The sequence below is a fragment of the Rhipicephalus microplus genome, chromosome X (assembly GCF_043290135.1).
Source record: "Rhipicephalus microplus isolate Deutch F79 chromosome X, USDA_Rmic, whole genome shotgun sequence".
Lineage (NCBI taxonomy): Eukaryota > Metazoa > Arthropoda > Arachnida > Ixodida > Ixodidae > Rhipicephalus > Rhipicephalus microplus.
This window is the reverse complement of record NC_134710.1, coordinates 329742009-329769746: the sequence shown is the minus strand read 5'-3', so window position 1 is coordinate 329769746 and position 27738 is coordinate 329742009. Positions and strand designations below refer to the sequence as shown.

The 27738-nt window shown below is 47.2% G+C and overlaps 1 protein-coding gene across 1 annotated transcript in view; it reads left to right on the top strand.

Moving 5' to 3' along the window:
- The window catches only part of Gapvd1 (GTPase activating protein and VPS9 domains 1), a 148024-nt gene that overhangs the window by 74367 nt on the left and 45919 nt on the right, over positions 1–27738 (top strand). Inside the window, exons 11-15 of the mRNA XM_037413633.2 lie at positions 1941–2193; positions 12794–13080; positions 14083–14507; positions 17748–17801; positions 22058–22166. Of these exons, the coding sequence (XP_037269530.2) occupies positions 1941–2193; positions 12794–13080; positions 14083–14507; positions 17748–17801; positions 22058–22166 (1128 nt within the window). The remainder of the gene's footprint in view (positions 1–1940; positions 2194–12793; positions 13081–14082; positions 14508–17747; positions 17802–22057; positions 22167–27738) is intronic.

Below are 27738 nucleotides of genomic sequence, written 5' to 3'. Positions count from 1 at the left end.
TGCACTAAGTGTTTGAAGTACGCACTAGGAACAGGATATCCCTATCGCGTTCAACTCCTAAAGACGAAGCTTTAGGAGTTGCTAATTTTTTGTCATTGACACCATGCAGTGCATGCATGTTAACAATAAGTTCAAAATAAATACATTATTATATCAGGTGTAGCTTGACTACCCTGAGGTTCAACTGTTTTGGGGAATGATTATTGTTTAACTCTTTCGTTACCGCACGAAAATGTTTATTATTCATATGTCTCGGGAAGGTAGTTTTTGCCAGTTTGAAAAGTGCACGAGCAGACATTGCAGCATACCAGATTTTGCGCAATGAAATGCTCTTTCCAAGAAAATATATGTTTTAGAGCAACAAAAATATTTTGGACTGAATAAAAATCTGAAAAGTGTGTAATTTTTTGTTGCCAGCTGGTAAACAGTGCATTAAAAAACACTATAAATACAATAATGTTTAAAACAAAGAAATTCAGATTATACACTCTCAGGATAAACAACTCAGGAACAGTAAAAAATAATAAATGGTGTACAAAGTGTTTTCATTCACATAGGCAAAGAAAATCGGAACCGAGGTGCTGCTTCATTGCTCATGCCATGCAGTGAGGCATTCCTTGTTTTTTTTGTGTTCTTTTTTTGAAACACAAGTGAACTCGTACACACTTTTCGCAGTAATTTTTTTTTTCAATGAGAGCTCTGCAGGTGTTCAAGTATAAATGGATGCCCGTGATGTGAATGATCCCGTTATAAATGAGATGTCCAATGGACTTTGCTATTTCATCTGGCGCCACCACTTTCCATGGGCCACCTCACTCTCCATAGGTTGGCGTTCCAATATATGCATCAAAGCACATTTCTTTGCATATTTTCACGTTGCATAAAAAAGTATTAATAATATTGTGCGCAGTACTAACGTAGTCAGGGCCAAGATGTGCTCAGGTGGCCTTGTTATCCTGAGGAGAAGCTCTGCTGCCAGCGCCAGCACACTGTGCCACAGTTTTGTATGGACTTCGCACCTAGCCAGAGTAGCTATAAGATTGTGCACAAAGGTCAGCAACTATGCACTTGTGACGGAGAAGACAACTTGAGGCCGTAAACAATACAAACCCGAGAACAGCTGCAGATGTCTCGGGCTGACACAAAACATTGTCGCCATAAAACTTGAAGGTGAGGTTCTGTCATCCTTGGACTCTAAGCTCGTCCCCACTCAGTTCAGGTGCAGTTGCTGGACAGTTTCGAGTGGCACGTGTTTTTGCAGCGCAGGTGCGCACAAGTGCACCCGTGACACTGCTGCTATAGGAGCGACTAGTCACACTAGATGCGGCCCTGTGTCTGATATAACTATACAAGCAAAACCAAAGCTGCTGGAAACTGGCTGAGAAGGCCACCTCCACAATTCATAGATGTGGCAGACCTTTGGAAATATTTTTGGTAGAAAAAATTACCCGATTCTCTGCAACAGCTCTCTATTATAATTGTTGGCATAAATTTCTGGCAATTATTACTGCTCAATGCTCTTAGATTGCAAGGCTAACACCTTAATCTGATATTTGACTTTCAAAGGTTTTTTTAATTACAGAACTTAGATGTTACTGTAGCATAACCACGATGGGCACGTACTTCTGTCAAGTTGACCAGCGAAATGCATTTTCCCAATAACATGCGCACACTGGCTTGTGCAAAGGTCTGTCAGAAATCACCATGTTGCCAAAACGAGCAAATTCAAATTAATTCTGAAAGTTGAGTGGCTGGATTAACTGCTAGAAAACTCTCGGTGCAGGAGAAGTAAATTCAGCATGCCAATATCGATGATCAAAAGCGTCGATCACTGGTGATTGATTTGAATAGGCATGGCAATGAAAGAGTTAACGTGCGGATGAAACATGGTAATGAATGACCCTTGAGAGAAAAGAGAACTTTGAATTTTTTCTTTCCAGGGGATGAGACGAAGTCGATTGTGAGTGACACATGGAGCACTGATGTACTGGCGAGTGATTCAGAGATGCTGGACCAAGTGAACCTGGTCGCACAAATGCAGCTCCTGGAGACACACTTTCAGTCAACCCACGAGACTTGTGGTGACACAGGTAGTGACGCCTGGAGCACTGAAGTGGCTGCCTCAGACAATGAGCGCCTTCAAGAAGTTGACACTGATGACACTGGCAGTGTGGCACGCTCTGATGATACCAGGTTTGTTTGCACATGCCTCTGACTCCAAAGCAGTACTGAGAAGGCACATTATGTGGAAGCTGCTGTGACTTTTAAAGGGTCTCTGAAATTGTGTCTGGAAATTTCATGAACTAGGCTGTAATTAGAGTAAATCAGTAGCACCATAATTTAAGTGATGCACTTTATATCAAGGAAGCTATGATCAAATTAAGTTTATCTTCCTCTCAAGCCTTGCTTTTCAGCTTTCACTATGTGGTCGAGGCTAAGCTCTGCCTTCCATGACCATCTGCCAACACTTGCAAGGTGTACTGGAGGCCTATTATCTTGTGAAGCTGTGTTCCATCACAATCTTATTAATTATATAGAGGCACATACTGATGGCTCTCCTCTTTATAAATCATGCTCTGCAAATACTGTCTTCATGCAGGCGGTGACATTGAAAAGGTTACCTTAGTGTTTAAAGAAGAAGTGTCAGTTGCTTTGCTGAGTTTCGTTCGTGTAAACAATTGTAATGCAAAGTCTTAATGGAGTCTATGGCCCTAGGCCTGGGCATGTTTCTGCCTGGGCAGTGGCCCTGCGCATGTTTCTAGTTTTGATTTAGAAACCATTTGTGCAGTGGCAAAGCAACGTGCATAGAAACTGAGCTATGTAGATGCATCGTTGGTGACAGGTAACACATGACTCTGCTGATGTGTCCATTGTGAAAGGCTGTTTAAGGAGTCAGTATCGTCATTAGTTGACAAAATATTTTTTCAACCAGACAGACACAGGGCTCTGAGCTTGTAAAACTTCCCAATTTATTTTTGCTCGTGAGGACAAATCAAAAGCTCTTAGTTCAACTACTATGTGTTCACAGATACGCAGTGTATGAGTCTTTAAGATGAGTCTTAAAGTGCCATTGCTGCATGAGTCTCTTATTGCTTGCAAACTACTGCAGTGCCGATGCAGTACAGTTTTTCTCCTCTCAATTTGTAAATTAATGGGGGGGACACTGAATGTGGTTGCTCTCATTGTGTCGGGACCAGGATCGAACTGCAACCTTCATCTATCTCAAATGTGCTTTACAGCAAATGAGCGTATGTATTGCACTGAAGCTGCTAAATAGCGTCTTCAGGGATACTATAGATGAAGCAGCGAGTACACTTGTTGTTGCATATGATATATGGTTTCTGTAATGTTTTTTGGGCCTAATAAGATTTAGTAATTGTGAGAAACAATGGTGCATATATTCATATTAAGCAGGTAAATTACAAGGCATTTTAATCATTTATAGTCGATCAGAATAGAATATTCTCACTCGGAACAAATTTATATTTGTTATTTTATTTTTATGCCTAGGTTCAGTTTTCTGGTTGGATGATATTTTGACATGCCACTCACGGAAATCATATGTGCTGTGTTCTAGCTTCAGCCAAAAAATTTTTCACTCCAATAGTTACTCATTTTACATATTGCAGTGTAAAAAGAAAGGCTTTGCTTTTTTTTTATGCCTGACTGTGCAATGCTGTAGTGTGAAAGATCATTATTGTTCTTTACCTAAACATCCTTCTTCATACTATTTTCATCATATTTAGCTTTTCCTTCATAGGTATAGAAAGTAGTCTGTGAGTGTGAAAATTGGATCCTGTAGTATGCAGCTAAAATAGGCACTAAAATTCTAAGCTATAAATGTGGCCATTTTTTTTTTGTTTCATTCAATGGTTACTGTATTGGCCTGGCTTCCCTCCTTTTTTTTTCTCTACTACTGGGACCTGTGTTGTGTTGTGGATGCTTCCTGAAACAGTGTTGTGGCACACTACATGTTAAAGTATTGGTTTGAATGAAACAAGAAAATTTGGTTGAGGGCTCAATAGTTTGTTGGTCATAACTGTATGAATATTAAGAGGTGTAAAAAAATGCACGAGAGCTTTGTGTGCTGTTTTTAATCCAAGTGTAGTAATTATGAGGCACAAGGAAAATGAGGTAAAGTGGCCACTTAACCTTTATGTGAAGTGAAGTGTTTCAGCAAGCTTCAAATGTAAGCACAGTAAGAAGAAAGTGAGACACTGGATATGGCTGGTCATGAACATTACTTTCTTTTTCTTGTGCTCGCATTTGAAACTTGCTAGGGTCCTTCACTTTTCATCATGTACCAACTGACCCAAAAAAACCACACTGCTAAACCACAACCTTGACATTATGCTGGGCGATGTGTTATTGCTCTTTCGTTTTATTGAAAAAGGAGTGGCTGATATGGTAAAAATGTGTTCAACAGAAAACATTGCTACTTTGTGGCTTGCATTAATATGCCTCCTTATGCCTACAAACACCAGCAAACAGTTTTTGTTTGCTTGTTTGACTGTAAGGAAAGTTTAAGTTGCTGTCCGCATATAAAGCTGCGTCTAAACCTGTACCATTGCTGAATTTGATAATTATTTTGATGTCTTAAGCACACATTTCTTTTCTGTTTGTTATTGTGATATCAGTTCTATGATCACCCTTAGGACTTTTTTGATGTTGCCGCTGTCACCTTGATATCAAGTTTCATAAAAAGCTCAAATCGATAACATTACCGTACGTGTCGTATGTTCCATGTGCGAGTGCAAGCTTATGAGACCAAAATCAGCCGCTAACTCGCTCATTAAAACCACTTCATAAGGAACTGCCATACTTCTCACCCCCGCCCTTTGCGTCCTTCGAGTCTGCTTGCAGGATCCCGAATGAATTGACCACGCCCTCACAAAAACTTGAGGCTTCCACGGAATCTGTGTTGCAGCTTTTGCGCCGCGTATCCTCCATGCACAAGGGTTTAGACAAAGCCGACAACATGAAAGTTGTACATGCTTTCATGTTAAGCTGCATTTTATATGCCACACCGATATCTCAAGCTGAATCTCACAGAAACTGAATGCGTAAATGCCATGACTCACCTCGCAACTAAGGCAGCTTTGAGCCTTTTTCGTAGCACAAGCACAGCTGAACTGTTTGAACTGGGCATGCATAACACCTTTTTTGAGCTAGTTGAGGCACATCTTCAGACACAGTATTTAGGACTTTCCACGAGTGCCACTGGCCACAATATTCTCGCCTCCCTTTACATAAAGATACCTGCTAATCAGCCAGCCTTTGTGGCCATTCCTTGACACATTGCACAAATGTCGTTCACAAGAGTTACAGACAACCTCAGGATGCCGTTTGGGTAGACGCCACTTGTGCAGCCCTAGAGCTGTAGGAGTTGCTTACAACCTTGTTCTATCACATCCCCTGATTCGCCGCCTTCCTTCAGGCTCTACAGCTAAGAAGCAGAGGAGACTGTCATCACCCTAGCCCTTGCACAATTTGACGCACAATACATACTGTCTCAAAAACTTCTCTGTACAACTATGCCAGGGCTAGGATACACCCCCCTGTCTGGCAGTTACTGAACACCCCCGTGCGAAATTTACGACGCATGGTAGAGCTCCAGTGGGTGCTTGCTCATTCAGGGAACCCTGGAAATGAGGCTGCCGATTAATTGGCTTGAGGATTAATTTGCCAGGCTCAGGACAGCCTCGATTCGGGCTTGTCGAGTGAGCAGGCACACACTTTTGCAGAGCTCACGCAAATACTTCTTTCGAACTGTTGGCCATACCCTCTCCAAATCTCATCTTACCCACTCCCAATGTCTCTAGATCCGCACTCTGCCTTCCCCTTAGCTGTTTTCCCTATACTGTAGTACTTCCCCGCAATGTTTTTTGTGCAGCGAGCCTCACGACACCCTTTCCCGTATCCTTTTTGGCTGCCCTGCTGATCCTCTCCCGCAGGGACAGCCTGCCATCTCCAGCGGAGGTGGACTAGGACGTTCTGGACTTGTCTGAGGACCCAGCGTTGCAGCTTGCTGCGGTTGCCAATGTCATTGGGGCAAGAGGCATGGCAAGAGACGTGATGTGAAATCACGTGGTGGTCCATGAATCCGGGGGGGGGGGGGGGGGGGGCAAACACACTTGTTAATAGTTTTTCTGCCTGTCTGTCTACAAGCATGCAAGCACAGGCAATGAACGCTTGCTTATCTAGCAGAGAGGAAGCATGCCAGTCATATTTCATTGCACGAAAAGCCCATTTAACAAAGGGATGGTGACATGGCTCTGCAGATTGCTCAGCCGGGTACAGTTGCTCATATTTCTTACGGGCATATCAGCAATGCCTTATACCTTTATATTGACACGTGCGGTTCTTTTGGTTTACGAAGGAAGACGCTATCACTTTCTGTTAAGCGCAACGCAGGCCGCGTTTATCTTGTATGCCACTCTGGAACGCGTTACGACGCGTGTATAAAAAACTGACACGTGCGGTTCTTTTCGTTTGCGAAGGAAGACGCTATCACTTTCTGTTAAGCGCAACGCAGGCCGCGTTTATCTTGTATGCCACTTTGGAACGCGTTACGACGCGTGTATAAAAAGCCGGCGCAGTGCGCCACTGGGAGTCTTTTTTTTTTTTCCGTCGGCCGACGACTGTTCACGCCGCTGTTGCTGTGAGTTGTGTTTGGCCCTGTTTTGCTGGGCACAAGTTCGCCCAATAAACAGTTCGCCTGACACCGCCCTGACTCCTGCGTGCTTCCTCTCAAGTGCTGCGTGTATCACAACCTCGTGACATCTGGTGGAGGTGCTTCTCTGTCCATGTACCGTACGCCCCCGTCCAGCCGTGAGCCAAGCCCAAGCCGCCAAGAGGACGACGCCGACCCGGTCGTTCGAGTGAGCCGAAGACAACAAGGACTACCGCCCGAATACCTGCCGCTCCCCGACAAGGACAAGAAAACAAAGGCTGCTACAAAGCCGGCATCCACGATGACGGAAGCAAGGTCTTCGGCAACCGTGGTCGTCAACCAGCCCAAAGAGCCGCCTACCTTCCGCGGATCGACCTACGAAGACCCGGAAAGCTGGCTTGACATTTACGACCGCGTCGCAGCCCTCAATAAGTGGGACCCGGACAACAAGCTGCGTCATGTGTATTTTTACCTGGAAGACGCCGCAAGGACTTGGTTCGAGAACCGCGAGTCAACGCTTCGAACCTGGGACGACTTCCGCGTTGCTTTCCTGCGCACCTTTGCAAGCGTCGTGCGGAAGGAAAGAGCCGCATCACTGCTTAAAACTCGGGTGCAGCTCCCCAACGAAAACGTAACGATCTTCACGGAGGAGATGACGCGACTTTTCCGCCACGCCGACGCCGACATGTCTGAGGACAAGAAGGTTCGCCTGCTTATGCGAGGAGTGAAGCAGGAGCTCTTCGCCGGACTGATCAGAACCCCGCCAAAGACGGTACAAGAGTTCCTCTCCGAGGCTACCACCATCGAGAAGACTCTTGAAATGCGGACCAGCCAATACGATCGGCGCATGTCGCCAGACGTCGCAGAAGTCCGAGGACTCTGCCCCGACGACCTGCGCGAGACCATACGCGCTATTGTTCGTGAAGAACTGCGCCGCTTGTTGCCATCGTCTCAGCCCCAAGTCGCCTCTCTCGAAGACGTAGTCCGCGAGGAACTACAGCGCTCACTGAGCGTTCCTGAACGGCCACAGCCCCAACCGGAGGCGATGACCTACGCCGCTACTGCACGACGACCTGCCGCCGCTCCTCGCCAACACCAGGACCCAACGTCTCCGCAGTTTCGTCGCCAGCCACCGCCGCCACCCCCGACGCCTTCCCGCTCGCCAGTAATCCAGCGCTCGCCGAGGAAAACTGACGTTTGGCGCACCCCGAACCACCGCCCACTATGCTACCACTGCGGCGAAGCCGGGCACACCTACCGCTACTGCCAGTACCGTGAGATGGGACTGCGTGGCTTCGACGTGAACGCGCCGCGTCCGCGCCCAGGTGAGCGACCTCGCGACATCGCCGGATCGCAGTGGCAACAACGACGACCATCCCGTTCAGCTTCGCCTGGCCGCTACGTCTCCTTGGATCGCCGCCAGTACACCGGCCCTAACCGGGGCCGATCCCCAAGCCCCTACCCGGGAAACTAAAGGCAGCAACCGATGGAGGTGCGGTTGCTGCACGACGCAATGCCGAAGATCCTCCTCCGCCGCCGCCGCCGCTGCCGATGACGACGACCACGACGCACGAACTTTCCCGACGTAGTCGCAGTACGCCGCCTGAGCAGAGTCTTTACGACAAAGCCTCGCCGCCGACGCGACATAGCAGCACCGGACCAAGCCGACGCAGCCGTGATCCGACGCCCCGACCTAACCGGAACGCCAGACGACGAACCACCGACCTCGACGTGATCATCGACGGCCACAGCGTCACCGCCCTAGTCGATACCGGCGCCGACTACTCTATCATCAGTGGTCTCTTCGCCGCTAAGCTCAAGAAGGTAAAGACTGCATGGGAAGGACCGGATATCCGAACAGCAGGGGGCCACCTTATAACACCGACTGGAACCTGCACGGCAAGAGTCGCGATTCACAGCCAGACGTATTCTGTGAATTTTGTGGTCCTGCAGCAATGCTCGCGAGACGTCATTTTAGGCATGGATTTCCTGGACCAGCAAGGCGCAGTAATCGACCTAAGATCCAGGTCAATCACGCTGTCCACGGATAATGCAACGGCGTCAGACTTCAACGTCGCTCACAATGCCTTGAATGTGACAGAAGAGCAGGTAACCATCCCGCCACTGTCGAGCGTCATCATTTCCGTTGGCACCAAAGCGTCTACCAACTTACAAGGTGTCATCGAAGGCGACCAGCACCTGCTCCTAAACCGTCAGATGTGCGTCGCAAGAGGCATAGCCAAGCTTCATAACGGCGAAGCCAAGGTAATGGTGACGAACTTCAGCAACGAATATAGGCACTTAAATAGGGGCACGACGGTAGCACATCTAAGCGAATTTGTGGAAGCGAGCAATGCCTTCGCCCTCACTGATTCTCAGGGAGCCGCAATGTCGACAGCAGTGTCCGCGCCCACCTTCGACGTCAATCAAAGCCTTTCCAGGCAGCAACAAAAGGAGCTCAAAGCCTTACTCCACCAATACAAGGACTGCTTCTCGTCGTCGTCGAGGCTTCGTCAGACCCCTCTCGCGAAACATCGCGTCATAACCGACGAATATGCCCGTCCGCTCCGTCAGAGCCCCTACCGAGTTTCTGCACGGGAACGCGAGGCCATCAAGCAACAAGTCGACGAAATGCTGCGTGACGACATCATTCAGCCGTCTACGAGTCCGTGGGCATCACCCGTGGTGTTGGTGAAGAAGAAGGACGGAACCCTACGTTTTTGCGTCGATTATCGTCGCCTGAACAACATCACGAAGAAAGACGTGTATCCCCTCCCACGGATAGACGATGCTCTGGACAGACTCTACAACGCCAAGTATTTTTCGTCGATGGATCTCAAAACCGGCTACTGGCAAATCGAAGTAGACGAGAGAGACCGAGAGAAGACTGCCTTCATAACACCAGACGGCCTATTCGAGTTTAAGGTCATGCCCTTTGGTCTTTGCTCGGCGCCTGCGACGTTCCAACGGGTTATGGACACAGTACTCGCAGGCTTGAAGTGGCAGACTTGCCTCGTCTACTTGGACGACGTAGTCGTATTTTCTTCCAACTTCGACGAGCACCTCCGGCGCCTTGAAGCTGTTCTTCGGGTAATCAAAGCCTCGGGACTTACCCTGAAGCCAGAAAAGTGCCGCTTCGCCTACGAGGAACTATTGTTCCTTGGCCACGTTATCAGCAAATCGGGAGTGCTCCCTGATCCACAGAAAACAGCTGCGATCGCCGACTTTCCTGCACCCACCGACAAGAAAGCAGTACGCCGATTTCTTGGCCTCTGCGCTTATTACAGGCGCTTCGTGAAGAACTTTTCGCGGATCGCCGAGCCACTGACGTACCTCACGAAGGCCGACGTCGACTTCAAATGGGAAACGCCGCAAGTCGAGGCATTTCAAGAATTAAAGCGACGCCTGCAAACGCCGCCAATACTGGCGCACTTCGACGAAGAAGCTGACACCGAAATTCACACGGACGCAAGCAGCACAGGGCTCGGCGCCGTGATCGTGCAGAGGACCGACGGACTTGAAAGGGTCATCAGTTACGCTAGCCGGTCACTTTCGAAGGCAGAAGCCAATTATTCCACGACAGAAAAGGAATGCCTTGCCATCATCTGGGCTACATCAAAGTTCCACCCCTACCTGTACGGCAGGCCTTTCAAAGTCGTGAGTGACCACCACGCCTTGTGTTGGCTAGCTAACTTGAAGGATCCATCAGGGCGCCTCGCACGGTGGAGTCTCAGACTACAAGAATTTGACATCACCGTCGTCTACAAGAGCGGACGAAAGCACTCCGACGCCGACTGCTTGTCTCGCGCCCCTGTCGATCCGCCGCCCCAGGATGACCAGGACGACGACTCTTTCCTGGGACCCATAAGTACCGACGACTACGCGGAACGCCAACGAGCTGACCCGGAGCTCAAGATCCTCATGGACTACCTGCAAGGCAAGACCGCCGACGTGCCGAAAGTATTCCGCCGAGGACTGGCTTCGTTTTTCCTGCGAAACAACGTCCTCCTGAAGAAAAACTTCTCGCCGCTCCGCGCCGACCACCTCCTCGTGGTACCTTCAGCGTTACGTCCAGAGGTTCTGGAAGCATTACACGACGACCCGACAGCCGGACATCTTGGTGTTTCCCGCACACTGTCACGAATACAAGAGAAGTACTATTGGCCTCGCCTCGCTGCCGACGTCGCCCACTACGTAAAAACATGCAGAGACTGTCAGCGACGCAAGACGCCGACAACTAGGCCAGCCGGACTTCTGCAACCCGTCGAACCACGTCAACGGCCATTCCAACAAATCGGCATGGACTTACTGGGGCCGTTCCCGACGTCAACTTCTGGCAACAAATGGATTGTCGTAGCGACTGACTACCTCACCCGCTATGCCGAAACAAGGGCCTTGCCCAAGGGCACTGCCGCCGAGGTCGCCATGTTCTTCATTGAGAACATCGTCCTCCGCCACGGAGCCCCCGAGGTCCTCATCACCGACAGAGGTACGGCCTTTACGGCTGACCTAACGCAAGCGATCTTGAGGTACAGTCAGACAAGCCACCGCCGAACCACCGCGTACCACCCACAGACGAATGGCCTCACCGAGCGTCTAAATAAGACCATCGCCGACATGCTGGCCATGTACGTGGACGTCGAGCACAAGACGTGGGACGCCATACTCCCGTATGTAACCTTCGCGTACAACACGGCCGTGCAGGAAACGACGCAGTTTGCTCCATACAAGCTCGTCTACGGACGGAGCCCAACAACGACGCTTGACGCCATGCTACCGGTCGGCACCGACGAAGAAGACCTCGACGTCGCCAGCTACCTGGATCGCGCTGAAGAAGCTCGACAGCTAGCCCGCCTGCGTACCAAGAGCCAACAGACGGTCGACAGGCGCCACTACAACCTTCGACGACACCACACCGAATACCAACCAGGTGACCTTGTCTGGGTCTGGACGCCGATACGACGACGGGGATTGTCTGAGAAGCTCCTGCGACGCTACTTTGGACCCTACAAGGTAGTCCGACGTCGTGGTGAACTGGACTATGAGGTCGTGCCCGATGGCTTAACGTCATCCCAACGACGCCGTGCACGACCCGAAGTCGTACACGTGGTGCGACTTAAACCTTATTACGCGCGCTGATTAGCTGTGACGCATTGTTAATGTAATTTATTGCATGTACTCTCTCTTATGTTCTGTCTTTAGCATCGGGACGATGCTTTTTCAGAGGGGGGTAGTGACACGTGCGGTTCTTTTGGTTTACGAAGGAAGACGCTATCACTTTCTGTTAAGCGCAACGCAGGCCGCGTTTATCTTGTATGCCACTCTGGAACGCGTTACGACGCGTGTATAAAAAACTGACACGTGCGGTTCTTTTCGTTTGCGAAGGAAGACGCTATCACTTTCTGTTAAGCGCAACGCAGGCCGCGTTTATCTTGTATGCCACTTTGGAACGCGTTACGACGCGTGTATAAAAAGCCGGCGCAGTGCGCCACTGGGAGTCTTTTTTTTTTTTCCGTCGGCCGACGACTGTTCACGCCGCTGTTGCTGTGAGTTGTGTTTGGCCCTGTTTTGCTGGGCACAAGTTCGCCCAATAAACAGTTCGCCTGACACCGCCCTGACTCCTGCGTGCTTCCTCTCAAGTGCTGCGTGTATCACAACCTCGTGACAATATGGCTAGTCTCACTGCTCAGTTAGCTACGAAGTGTCATACAGCACAAAGGTCCTTTCGCTTGTTGCTGTGGTAAAGGTGAGCGAAAATGCACGTAGGACTAGCGAAAGAAAGAGAACAAGGCAAGTGACATTTGCCCTGTCTTTTTTTTTTGTTAGGTCCTACGTGCATTTTGGTCAGTGCAACTACATTACATTGCCATTCCAGCAACCCCAATTGCAGCTTTGCTGGATGTTTTCTTACTCCGGTGTTTTGTTTAGTTATGCCAGATTGAATGCTATAAAAGTGAGCTGCTAGCCTACCTATATAATTCCAATTTGTTGCTACGGCATTCATTGCTCTCCCTTTGTAAAGAAACTGTGATCCTTTTTTTTTTATGCAACTGTGCCAGTTGATAATTGCCTGCTTATTTTGTGTAATTTGTGTTCGCCTTCTTTGTCCGTGTTTGTCAGGTCTGAAATATCTGCTGGTGGAGATGAAGAAATTGCACCAGCACCTCTCGCTGATCGCCATGCAATGCGCCATCGCCATCATCACCATCACCGACACCACCGGCGCAGTAACCTGAGACCGCCACCGCAGTCCCCCAAACAGCCTCTGATCCCACAGCAACTTGGAGTGTCTGCAGGATCCTGTGGTGATGGCCCTCTGGTGACAGCGCAGTCATCAGTATCACCTCGGGCATCAGCACCACTTGTGGACTCTATCCTGGAATCTCCTCAGGCTTCCGCACCACCAGGTATATAGTAATGCAATGCATGTGGTACATGAATTGGCATGGTTCTATGATGAAATATCTATGGTGGCTGCACTGTAGTCATGGAAGTGGCAGTTGTGTGAGTTGCTACAGTTCCTCAGCCTAGGTTCCTGAGCTATTGTCGCTATGCTGTTCACCATCTTGTATGCTTGCAGTATTGTTTCTTTCTTTTTCTTGTTTTGCCTTGCCACAGCAATGGGTAGCCAACCGAGAGTTTGCCTGGTTGACCTTCCTTGGCTCTCCTCTTTTGCTTTCTTTTTCTCTGCTTGCTTTCACACGCTCGATACAAATCATCGCTGCTGGAGTGTACACTGTTTTCATTTGTTAGGGACAGCTCCAGTGCCCATTCTTTGGCTTTAATTGAAGCATCAATAAATATTGTTAAACTGTGTTTTTTCAAAAGATGCCATTTGAGATGCCTTGTTATATTTCCTGATTTGCTTTCGCTGTGATGCACATTTGCTGAAATTCATCACATGAACTTCCGGTCTAACGTGACATGGCTGCCACATTTTCTGTGAGCCCGGAGACCTCAGTTTAGCTGTACCTGGATTTTTGTATAATGGAAGCGCTGTGAAGACAACAACATATGGGGTTTAACGTCCATTACAAAGACAAAGACGAGAAAGGCATCACCAAAGACATTATTTCTACCATTCTTATTTAAGAATGAAGCAATACCAACTAGCTTGCTTTTCTTTTTTGATTACGAATGGCTTGAAAAATGGTGGACCGAAATGGTGAGTTCTTGTGTGATGTCCCGCACCTTACCAAGATTGCTAAAAAAGTGCTGCCCTTAATGAAGTGTATAATTTGTCAATACAGCCTTGTTTGTTTTGTTCAATCTTTGATGTCTCACTTTCTGTACTTTCAGTTACTTCTTTTATAACTGCTTAATTTCTTTGAGCATTCTATTTCATTTGCCAATACGTACCTGTTAAAAGGCATCTGACACGCCCTCTCATATTTCCACAACTTACACAGTGGAGCAAGCATCACCAATTTTGGATGGTAGCTTCTCCCCGCCACAAAGCAACTCTTCAACAAGCATCGGCCTTGCACCTTGTGAACTGCGCTTTTTTGACCCACTGGCTGTACAAGTAGAGCTGCGACATCCAGAAAAAGTTCAGGCGCAGGACACGGCAGCGGCTGCCTTGGTCAGTCTTGATGGAGCTGAAGAGGATGTGACACCTACTGGCACACAGGCCACACCTTCACCGTCGGGTAGTGTAATGGCAGAAGACTCCACTCTTCAGACCGCTGTCTCTAAAGGAGGTGGGGCATCTCCAACTCCGCCTTCTGAAGGCATGCAGAGCCTGGGCCGCCTTAGCTTGGCTGTTAAGGAGCTGCCCGAGGAAGAAGCTCTCCTGTTGCTCCAAAGTGAGGAAGAAGCTGTGAAGGCCGCCACAGTGAGTACTACTCCTGCACATGCTGCTTTCTACCTACTATCACCACAACCTGTGCTTCATCGTTGCTCCTTTAAATATATTTTTTATTTTTATTTTGTAGGTGCAAGATTGTGAGCCTTGTTAAAAAGGTTCATACTCTTAAACCTTTAGATAACGAACATGGATACAACAAATTATTGGTTATAATGAAGTAAATGAAAGATAGCCTTGCAATAGATACAGTGCTGGGAATAAAACTTCATAACGAATTTTCAGATATAACAAACTTATTTTTGTGTAAGATGCAACTGCTATAATGAGGTATGAGTTTATATGTGAGAAGCTATTAAGTTGGGGGTTTCCTGTATGTTGATTTCATTTTCTCTGGCAGCAGGGCGGAAATCGAGGAGTTTAAGTGCACTTTTGGGGGGGGGGCTACGGCAGTGAATGTAGTTGGTGACTGTAAACATTCCTAGGTTACTGTATTTACTTGAAAATACGTCGGGCACAAATATAGGTCAATTCCTACTTATAGTGTTCTACTAGAGAAAAAAATATTCGAATATAGGTCGACCAATGTTTTTTTTTCTTCTTTAGAAGCAGAGATTGAAACGCAGCACACCTTTATTTACATAACTCAGCACCCTAATCGCTTTCGGTGCCGTCATCTTGTCAGATGTGCAAGATGATGTCGTCATCGGATTCTTCGCAAGCATCCATAACTTCCCAAACGACGTCCTCCTTGCTGCCACCATTGCTAATTGCTGGGCCTCGAAAGGCACGATGCCGACATTCGCACGCAAACAGACGGTCCCGCTGCTTTCGCCAACCCCAAATAACGTCGGATTTACGCAGAACTCGCGCTGCACGGCACAATTGCTCGAGTCCTCGGTAAAAAGTATCACTTGGCACTTGAAGTCACCTGTGTAGCTCTGCCGACGTGACATCATCACAACCACGCACGACCAAATGGTGGTGGTGGTTAGAAGAAGGCGGTGCCTAATTTCTGCAGCCTGGTAGGGAGCATGGCCCAGAGCCTAAAGCAAATTCGAACGGTCACCCCGTAACGCCGATCGTACATTGAACAAAGCGTGGGGCGGCGACGGCGAGGCAGCGAGGCCTCAGGCCAGTGCTAGTGCGGCTGCGTGCCCGAAGACAGTACCGGAAGCACGGTTAGCGAGCTAGGGACTTCACGGCCAATACTTAGAGAAATCGTGGGTTTCATTGCAAACACGGTGGAGCGGCTGAATTTCGCGGGGGTGGTGCGCGGCTATTGCATAACTTTTCTTTCAATTACTTGGGTAGTCTGAAAGGAGTAGAAGGGTCTTTAATTAAGATTTTATGGTATGGAACATGCGTATGCAGCAGGGACTGCTTGAAGAACAGCAGGTGTGGCAGCCATAAGCTCAGCGCTTTTGCTTGGTTTTATCGTGAATATAGGTTGAGATTCTTTGGTCACGAATATAAATCAATAGCTGGTTATAACCAACATTTTCGGAAAAGGAATGTCGGCCTATATTCTAATAAATACGGTACATAGCATTAAATGAAACATAGCATTCATGTTTTTTTTCATGTTAATTTTTTTTTTGTGCAAAAGTAAAAAGCTTGCAGGTGGAGGTAGTGACTTGTGGCAAAAAAATTAATGATGTATAGCCCATTTTATTCCCATTCTATACCCATCTATCAACAGCTGCTCATTCTACCGATTCAAGAGTTGTCTTATCACAGATTGTCCCTCATCACATACCATCTCATTCATCGTGAAATATCATTAGATAGTATTCCTCACCATGCCTTTGTCAACAACAACAATACCAGGTTTTCAGAGCACAATAACTTTCTTTTACCCAAAATAAGATAGAACTATGACAGATTTGCAGCTCGCTTTTATGGTATTCATCTTTGTAATCACATAACTCTTCAATAAAAATAATCTCGGTCACTGCAATCTTTTAAACACAACATGAAAAACATATTGTTAAAGGAACCTTTGTTCATTTGCAATAAACTTATTACAAATGATACCCCTACCGAACGCTTGAACTGGTGACCAAAGTCGAAAGCCTTGAAATAAGTTGACCAGGGAGGCACCGCCAAGCAAGACATTGCATGAAAGTATGGCATTAAGCCTAACTCGATCTCGAATTTCACCAAGTGCTAACAGGTGAACTCGGCGATGGTTGTTTTGGGGCCCATCTTAGTGATGTCAGTTCTGAAAAATTCGCTGACATGAACAGCAGCGTCGATACATGCGGTCCGCTGCCGAACAGAAAAATTGTGCAGATGGTTCGGCTAGTGAAAGAGGACGTAGAAACGAACCACCACCGATGACTACCGACGCTGCTGTGGGTCTTGTTCTTGCACTATGGTTTTTATGTTTTATTAAAGAAGGCAATGCTGAAGAAGCACTTCAACATGTGTAGTGCTTGGAAAACTTGCTAGCCGCAGCCAGGCTCGGTAGGAGAAGATGACAAACTATTTTCTTTGAGAACTGCCAGGCTCCAGGCTTGAAGCAATAAAAGTGCAGTTTTTGTGCATTTTGCTTAATTGGAAGTTTGTTTAATTCGAAGTTTCTTGCGGTACCCGTGAACTTCATATTAATGGAAGTCGACTGCATAAGGCTGCTATAGGAAATATATTTTTCTTTTTTAGTATGGATCGATCTGTTTTGATTACGTTTTTTATTTGTTCGCTCTCAATTACTGCTCTTACTTTTTATGTGCGCCACTAAATGTAGGAAGTCCCCCTGACAGTCTCGTACTTCGGGACTTCCTGATTCTGTATGTATTATGAAACCCGTTTTTTCTACATGCAATAATAATGAATAAACTTGAACTTGAAACTGCGTACATGTGCATCCACTACTAATATGGCAATGCAGTTCACCCATCTCTGTTCGAGAGTTCCACAAAGAACGGCTGCTCCAGACATGGAGAGCTCTACTTTTTGTTTGTGTCACGGTCCAGAGCGCTTCGAAAAACAAACATTTTCCACCTCTTCGATTGGTGTCTGAAGGATGTTACTATTATCGTAACCATTCTTCATCAAAATTGAAGCTTTGAGCTTACTTCATTTTTTTTTTCACTGCTTATGCCATATAAAATCCAACGGAAAGAATTGGGATAGTTTGATTGCAGCATTGCAGGAATGCTTGTTTAATCTTGGACGAGCGCAACTCAGTTTTCAGAGGAGCACACACACAGTGGATGAGCCCAGTTCCTCTCTGGGAGGGTTGGAGTTAACTAATTTATTTTTCAGGAAGACGAGCGTGGTGCAGGCGACAAGAGGACTAAGAATTTCTTCAAGGCAAAGGTAATTATTCAAACAAAGTTATCTAAACGTTATGCGATGATGTGCTGCCAGCTTTCAATGTGCCACGCTGATAGATAATGAAACTTTCATTGTTACTCCACAGCTTATGCACCAAACTGGTTATGTTCGATCAGCACTGCGAGGTGACAGTTTATTCTATTCTTTTGAGATAGCAAGCAACGAAAGGTGTTACATGTAGGCACTAGTGCTTAGCCCACTGTGCATCTTGTACACAATGAAATGAAAGTTCCGGAGTTCATTTATCTGCTTTCTCTCTCTCTCTCTTTTGTCCTTGTGGGTATGTGTGCATGCAAATCAATTGAACACTCCTGGTGTAGTTAGGAGGTGCAAGGATCAGCGTCATGAAAAACAGTAAAGTTGTCTTTTAAGGAGCTGAGTGCAGCTCTATAGGTCTGGCCATCCATGTATTCATTTACTACTTAATGATAGCCACGTTTAAGGGCCCTGCAACATTTTTTATGGATGTAAATTGACCAGCCCTTCACTAAGCATTGCTTTCATAAACAGCTCAGCCAAATACCATTTACTGCGTACACAGCAGGCCAAGCCAGCTGCCCTTGAACAATAAAAATGAGGGCAAAACTATCAAAATGTGACTGTAGCAACACTTGATTGGTAGCTGCGTGTCTGTTTCATCATTTTTGAAATGGTAGAGTATGACTCTATAATAGTGCTCGAGAAGCCATATGGCCACTGTGAATAGATTTTCATCCAAGTTGCACTAGACCGAATCTTTGGTAGCAGACACATTACAAAATGCTGGTTAGACCTTAAAGGGCCGCTCACCAGGTCCCATACCAAATTTTAGTTAGATGATGGAAGTTGTTGGGTGCCTGATGAGGAACATTTTGTCACAAAAAGTTTTTGAATCGGTTCATTACGAGCTGAGAAAACTGTTTTTTTTTTCTAAGCGGCACGAAACAAGGATGAGAGGGGGCGAGCTCGAAACCCTTGTTGCTCCTCCGCCTAGCTTTCATAAGCCAAATCTCTCCCCTACCCCCCCCCCTCTCTTCCGGGCATCCGACCAAGAGGTCACGTGCGCATGCCGTGTCCGAACAAGCCCAACCACCATGCATGCGAGCGTCATTTTTTTGTTTTGTTGTTCTTGTTGACCAGCGTTGTTTTGAGGTCTACAGCCTGTTTCTGCGGGATGGTCTGGAAACGCTGGCTTAGACACAGTAGAAAAGATGTGCACGAAGAATGCACCAACGCGTAGGAGCGTTCTACAGCTGTCGTCGGCTCGATGTGCTTACCGCGGAGACACGAACGCATGTGGAACACCGGCACATTAGCCCCGAATTTCGTTGCAATTCACGGTAAAAAAAAATAAAAAACAATGCTCACATTCCCTTATTGTGTCTCATTATTTATCGAGATTTATTAATCTCTTCAAGCAACAAATACTTAAACTAAGCAGGTCATGTTAAATAATTTTCGCCATGTCACGTGCTACTGGTGGCAACGTGACATCGCATTGGTGCAAACCAACGCACTGCTCAGCGGACTCAGGCCTGTGGGCCTTTGCAACACATCCCCCGTACCGCAGCAGGAGGGGGTTGGCAGCCTGCGCTTAAATTTGCCGGTTGCTGGTGGGAGCATGACAAATGTAGGTCTACTATGTTTCCCCCTCACTGCAGCCGCTGACCCACCGACTCCAGGTCAGCGGCTTGAGCCCCTCCCCTCTTAGCCGCTCGGGTATCTAAGACACTCTCACATTGCCCGTGACGCACCACGTGGAGGTGGAGGGGGCTCAGTGGCTCGAGCGCTCGCGGCTCCTGCTAGGCTGGATTACATGGGCACGCGACAACCCACACCGTCCCGGCACCTCCGAGCCACGAACGGACTAGAGTCATCACCAAACCAGCAGTGAGGTTCCAAAACCCGTACCACGGCCTCCTAATAGGCCGAATGACAGGGACTTGCAAATCCTCCCGGCCAAAGCGGCGGCATGCCATCGAAACCAGAGTCATCTACGTAGAGGGCCAATGTCACTGCATTGCTATGTACGTAGGACCATTCATACGTGCACGTCATGCCCTCATTCTCTGGGCACGCGCCGGCAAAAGGAAGGGGGAGCCGCGTTCATCTTGAAATTTGACCCATTTCTGTGGCGCGTAGCGGCGCAAATTTTGGCAGACGTTATCGTGAACGCCTCATCTATACATTCCGTTTGTCATCTCAAAATTGTCAAACCTGGCGAGTCGCCCTTTAAATACCTAAGGAACGTGCAGTGGCACACAGGTCATGCCCTTACCATCATTACTACAAATAAGATCCCCTGTACTTTGCTTTCTTAATAATACTATTACAATAGCATCTCGATGATACAATTACGGTTGATTCGAATTTCGCGATGATACTAATTTTAAGTTTACTTCAAATAGACTACATTATATAAAATACGCTGTGATTCGGTGTTATACAAATGCTTTTGCCTGCAACCACGCATGATACGAATGTGCAATTGACCGTTGCATGCAAGCGGCGCAACGTGGCTTGTCTGCGGGAGGGAGGCCTGTTCACAATTGGCCTCGAAGGGAGCGAATGCGGCAAAACTCACTGAAATTTTCTCGCTTCGCTATCGGAATAAAGTGTTCGGAAAACCACGCCGCGAGGCCGACACAATAAAATCGATCTAAGACCAATTTTGCCACCACGCAATAGTGGATCGCCTTTCTGCTATGGCTTTGGCTATACTGGCTGCGCTAGCTCTCGAACCACATGATTTAAACCAATTGAAACAACCAGTTCATACATTCAACATGGCGGTAAAGGCGTCGGCGGTGGCTTGCGTCGATGCAATCGCGAACTACCCATGCAGCACGACAAAGCTCACGACCTTGAAAAAGACGCATTCATTGACAGCCTGGTTGAATTACGGTCACTGTGAACACTGGAAGTAGAAGAAGGTGCAGCAGCAGCTAGTCGGCATGCCCTAACATATCTCATTTTTGCACTGCCGGCTGAATCTGTCACTGCCGCTGCCGGTGCGTATACTCATGTCGTTTGTTCTGACGTATCTCCCGAAATAACGTGTAAAAGTGTAAACTGTTTCTTTTCGATGCTTTTCATGCATAACTAGAACTCGGTAGGGGTTTTATTGCTCAGGAATAAATTTTCAAGTGGCAAAGATGGCAGCGGTGGCATGTATACGAAGGGCAGAATGAATGTGAACATTTTCAACATGCGCAGACGTTTTTTTGCGGCTGCTCTGGCGTTTTCGCTTGAATTCTCGAGTGTGAATTTTCTGGCACTGATTTTTTTCGTGTTGGCTTCACAGCGTGTTTTGCTGGCCGCTTAAGCAGCGAAGCGAGTGAATTTTTAATAAGTTTTGCCGCTTTTGCTTCTTTTGATGCCAAGTGTGAACGCGCTTGTTAGCGCCAGCAACATGAGTTAGAAATTCACTGCGCTTTATTGAGAGGTGGTGAAAGCAGGAGAGTTCAACAGAACTTCATGGACCCCAATAAAGTTCTTGTTCATCTTCATGATCAGCCTTGACTTGCTTTTGGTTCATACGAATTTGAGATGATACGAATGTTTTGCGTGCTCCCTTCGAATTTGTACCAGCGAGATTCTACTGTAACAATAATAATAATAATAATAATAATAATAATAATAATAATAATAATAATAATATCTGGGTTTTTACGTCCAAAAACTACCATATATTTATCAGAGACGCTGACGTGTGGTGCTCTGGAAATTTTGACCATCTGCGGTTCTTTAACATGCGTTGACATCGCACAGTACACAGGCCTCTACTATTTTTCGCCTCCATCGAAATGCGAGCGCAGCGGCTGGTATTGAACTTGCAACCTTTGGGTCAGCAGCCGAGCACCGTGGTTACTGTTCCACCGCGGCGGACTTCTTGGTTTCTTGTCTGTCTGTTCTAATTAATGTTGTGTCCAGCAAAAGAAAAAGAGCCCCTAAAGTTCTCTTTTTTTCAACTGTCTAAAAATGATACTTTTTCTGTGCTTGTAAGCAATTACTTCCAGCCACGTAAGATGCATTCTGTTGTAGTTGGAATGTAGAAATGCCACTGTATCATCACTCATGGCCTTTTGGGCAACTGAAGAAATGCAAGTGGTCAAACATAATCCAAAACTTTTTGCTATGATGTTCCTCATAACCCACAATACGATTTGGGACATCAAACTCTGTAACATATAGGTTGCTTAGTGCCAAAAATGTCTCATATGTGTTAATTAATCAGCTATTTCTTCTTTTCTTTGCAGCTATCCCAGTTCAGATTCAGCTTCAAGCCAAAGCAACGAAAGTCTAATGAAGTAACACAAAATGGATCAGATGCACCACGATCTGCTGCTGTCCCTGACTTGGGTCCAAGTGAGTATCTTCAAAAGAGTTATTGTTGGTCGAGTTGGTGCTTTGACACGAAGACCATAGTTTCTATGCCAAGTGAGTACTTTATAATAGTGATATGCTGTTCAGCACTATATTGGAACACAACCTTATTGAAAGTGGTTTGCAGGACCTTGAAATACCATATGTTATAAAATAAAGGATCGGGGAACAGGCTTTACAAGTCGTGTGAGATTCGGGGCAGCAAGGAAGGGGATGCAACTTGCACGGCACACAAACATATTGTTACGTGAAGGCACGGGAAACTAGGCGTTTGAAGATACATTTACACAGTGCCAACGCGCAAGCCAAGATAGAGAACAAGAGCTGTGCCCTATGCCAAAATCACGTCTTCTTTCTCGGCGCCTATCTAATCGTTTTAGTGGGACATTGTCTCATAACATGACCCCCAGGTGCTGAAGCACCGTCTCGGTGCTTTCTATGATGTTGCCTAGTGGTAAGGCTTAAGGCGAGATACATGAACAATGTCTACAGACATCCCGGCAGCCACGAGAAAAACAGGAGGTCGGTGCCATTGATGCATTGGGTGCGGCAGTTGACAAAGCGTCGCTGCCGGTGGACATTTTGGAAGCAGGGACTAGGCGTCCGCTGCGTAATTTCGTCGTGCATTGTAACCCAGCACTTTCCACCAAAATGTTATGTGAAGGCACACGGGAAACTAGGCGTTTGAAGACATATTTACACAGCGCCGACGCGCAAGCCAAGATGGAGAACAAGAGCTGTGCCTTACACCGAAATCACGTCTTCTTTCTCGGCGCCTATCTAGCTGCTTTAGTGGGACATTGTCTAATAACAATATATTCACGCCCCGCCGCGGTGGTCTAGTGGCTAAGGTACTTGGCTGCTGACCCGCAGGTCGCGGGATCGAATCCTGGCTGCGGCGGCTGCATTTCTCATCGAAGTAGAAATGCTGTAGGCCTGTGTGCTCAGATTTGGGTGCACGTTAAAGAACCCAAGGTGGTCGAAATTCCCGGAGCCCTCCACTACGGTGTCTCTCATAATCATATCATGGTTTTGGGACGTTAAACCCCACATATCAATCAATCACACAAGAAGGCACAAACAACACAAATACAAAGCATAGAAATAGAAAAAACGCGGGAAGCGCCTTTAAAGAACAGTTCAAAAAGACGACGCGCTCACGCGTTTGAGGCTCGACGAAGCAGCCGTGGCGGCTGCGATGCTGTTGGACGAGCCAGGCGGGTTGTTGCAGGTGCTGTGCCCGCTGGGTGCCGAAGCAGAAGACGTGCCGTGTACGGAGTCCTTCGGGCATTCACGTCCGACTAGGTGCCTCCCGACAATGTCGCCCTCCCGAACGTTGACATCCGGTCAGGCCAACACGTCTTCTTTTCTCCAGCTTCTGGCTCTGTCTGCCCGGCCAGTTCATGTGGCCAGTTCTTTTCCTCTTTTGCGCCTGCCACGAGAGCACGTGCTGCTAGGCAATGCTGAAGATAGATGCATGTGGATGTGCGTTTTCACCGCCACTTCGTTGTCTTCTTAGCGGCGTTGGGGACCTCATCACACCATATTTACTCACATATCGTATTTACTCAATTCTACCGCAACCTCGATTGTAACGCGTACCCGGTCTCCACGACGAAAAAAAAAAGTAAGACATCAATTGCAACGCGCACCCATTTTTTTCGTTGGCCCGCACGATCACATTACTTGGGAAAACGACTCCTTTCGGGAGCGTCTTCCGTTTAAATATGAGGTACAGGGGAAGCTTGTGCCTATCTGACGTGCAACGGAGCATTCCCGTCACTTTAGTTTTACCGTGGCCCAATGTCAGCACGCGAACTTGCTTCGCCCCCTTCTTCTCGACGGTTGTGGTGCCAGGCATGTCGAAGTAAAAAGGCGTCTGATGGGCATTCCGAATTTGCCCAAGCAGGTAGCCGTGGTTGTGCCGCAAGTTTAGGATGAACCTCTGAAAACTGTGAAGCTTTTCATCGTACTCCTCTGGAAACTTTTCGCATATGCCCGTTCGCCTTCGGAGGGAAAAGCCTTTCCTCTTCATAAAGTTAGTTATCCAGCACCTGCTCGCTTTAAACTGGCTCCGCATTAGCTCTTTTTCTAAGGCTAACTGCATAGCCTGCACATGGAGCAGTTCTGCCGTCACAGGCCGCTGTGCCGCTCACTGCTCAATCACATACTCGCCGAGCAGCTCTTCAATTTGCGGAAAGCGATCCTGCTGTGGTCCACTGAAGCCTTTATCTTTGCTGTCGACAATCTTCTGCTTTTATTTCCGCCAGTCCCGCACGCACATTTCGGGAACTCTGAACGACCGTGATGCGGCCCGATTTCCGTCCGTTTCGGCACACGCGATGACTTTTCTTTTAAAAGCGACATCGTGATGCACTTGTCGAGTTTTGGAGTCGGTCCTTCCATACCGTCGATGCTAATGCACTACAACATGACGAACTCCTCAGAACACGTACGAAGTGCCGTACATGGGAAACACAGGCAGAAATGGCCGATGCGCCATGCCGACGCACGTAAGGGACAACCATTTTGGAATTGCCGATGGCAATGGAATGACCGTATTCATTTTTTTTTGTACTCGATTCTAACGCGCATGCGATTTATGAACTCGCTTAACCGGAATAAAAAGGTGCGCGTTAGATTCGAGTAATTACGGTAATAGGGGCACTCACATAATAGGCACACCCCCAATTTGGTAGCAAGAAATCAGATTTTTCTATTTTTGCGCATAATAGGCACACCCTGAACAGTGATCAGTAGTTTTGTACCGTATTTCCACGGTTGCAATTCGATGCTTTCTCACGTTCACTGAAGTGAAGAAAAAAAAAAGACCGCGTCAGAGCTGTGCGTCCGAGTAACCGTTGATTAACTTTTGCTTCGATGCCGGCCTGGCGCCAGCCGCACCCACTTTGTTTGGAACACGCAATCGCGCCCTCTTAAAGTGCACATTGAGTTTCCTGTCGGGGAAAGCATAGTCGTTATTGGGTTCGCTACCTCGTCTGCAAATTTAAAAGCTTTTTGGCTTCGCCTTAGCTGCCCCTACGCGGACTTGCACAAGCTCGGCAGATTTTTTTTGTTGGCGCTGATTTGCTGGCCACAAATTTAAACATCGTATCACGCGCACTTCTTTTGGATCAGGGCTTGAGTGTGATCTTTTGAACGCCCAGTCAATGCTGTCTTGTACTAACCTCCCGAGACAACATCCCGAACCGTAGAATAGGCCTGTTTATATGATCCAAGTTGCAGTTTTGTATTGAATCAACGCACTAACTCTTTTCGGTGGCTCTACACTAAGGAAAGAGGGGCTTGGGTGGTGCTAGTAACACTCAACCTGTGGTTCGCGATTTGATTGCAATGTCTTGGACATACGGTGCGAGCCCATGAAATCGAACGATCGCTACTGTTCAGTGCACAAAATTTCAGTAGTGATAATGCACATAATCTAGATGGCCTGAAACATGATCGACAGATTTTCATGATGGCGCTTTCTTTTCGTAGTTTTTTTTTTTCGCATTCATTTCGTTGCCAACACTGGTCTTTTGATGTTAATATCTGAAAATTTTAATGCGCATCAACGCATGCCTCGGTTCTCACACAGGCGAGACTGCATTCTCAACACGTTTCGCGGTAGTGTAGCTTATGAAGGAGGTTGTTTCGGCTGTAGTGCGGATATGCGCGAGTTCGGCGACGTATACGTACTTTATCCGCGGTCTGTACTGCAGTTGGAAATAAAATTTGCGGAGATTTTACCTCGTATAATAAGTGACAGAAGCAAAAATGCTTGAGGCCCGTGTGCTTAGATTTAGGTGCACAATAAAGAACACCAGGTGGTCATAATTTCTGGAGCCCTCCAATATGGTCTCTGTCATAACCATATGGTGGTTTTGGGACGTTATAACCCCAAGAATTATTTTATTGATGATTTATATTATTATAACATATTTCGTTATACATTGAAAGCTCGTTAATTTGAACTTCAATAATTCTAATTTATGGATAATTCGAACTGTAAGTTATGGTCTGGCCAAGCTCCATACAAGCCTATGAATAAAAAAAGCCCGTTAATTCGAACGCAAGTAGGTTTCGCCGCGGATAGTTCGAACTACGCGCCACCGCGCTGGCAGCTTGGCTGGTCATTCGATAGGGCGGCTGCCGAGTTACGAGGCGACGTTGACAAAGAGCGGAGAGAAAAACGGAGAAACTGGCACGGAGGCCAGAGTGCAGAAAATAGCGCCACTTACTCTTCACCCCCTCCCCCACAATCTCTCTCTCGGGGGCTGCCTGCTCTCCGTGCTACGTAACCTTCAAGATTTGTTTTTTTTTTTTAAGCGCCAATCTCGAAGCCTTTGAAAATCCTGCGTAGTTGTCGCTGTTATACGACAGACGGCATGACCAGCACACAGCAAATTGGGTGCGTCATAGCTTCGCCCAGCCTCCTCTGCAGTCTCTGTCTAGGGCGTGCGTCATACACCTCGGTTGTTGGTGCTGGGAGTAGCTTCCGACTGTCGCGATTCTTTGTGTTGGTGTTTGGCCTCGGCTAACGTTTGTTGCGTTAGCGCCGGTAGTAGCTTCCTGTCTGTCGCGATTCTGCTGCTCCGACTTAAAGGCGTGTGTCCGCGGCAAATATCGTGCCAAAACACTTCCTTCCATTTAACACGACAAGCTAGCCTTCCTTCCAGCAAACACGACAGGGGTACTGCTGCCCATGGACAAGGGTATAATTAGAAATTTAAAATCATTTTATCGGCGTCATATGTTGGAACGAATTATTTTGTGCAATAACTACCAAGTGACGCTCCTAAGTGCGCTACACATGCTTGTACGTGCTTGAGAGCAAGTTACAGCGCTTACGATAGCAAATTGCTTTCGCCACTGTGGCTTCAGCACCGAAGCTCTGCAAGCTGACGAGCCACCAGTGCTCGAACACGGCGTCACCGCCCCCATAGCGGACGTTTTGGAAGACGTCTGCTTTGCGGACTATGTCGATGTGAACTCAAGTGCAGTGGTGTGTGGCGCACTCATGGACGGCGACATAATATGTCAGGTGAGAAGTGCAGAACCTGTCGCTACCAGTGACGATGATGAGGAAGAGGACGAAGCACCAGTGCGGCCCACTGCTGCGAAAGTTATGGCCGGATTGAATGCCGCCCGTCTTTTCTTAAGTTTTGAAGAAGGCAGAGAAGAGGCCTTCCACCAAATTCACTCGTTAGAGCAAAAAGTGCTGACTGTCGCCTTCAAGGAAAGAAGGCAGACCGCAATCACACATTCTTTCAAAAAATAAATTGTTATGCCCTACTCGCAGTGTACTATTGTTGTTCTTCACTTTCGTTAGTTCGAACTTTCGTTAATTCAAACTGAGGCAGATTCCCCTTGTGGTTCGAATTAACGAGCTTTTACTGTATCCATATTCGTTATATTAAGGTTTGAGTGTCTATATCGTATTTACTCACATAATGAATGCACTCGCATTAATCGCTAAATGCACCTCCAACTTCAGTCTTCAAAATTTGGATCTCTTTTCCCCCACATAATAAACACACCCCCTACTTTCATC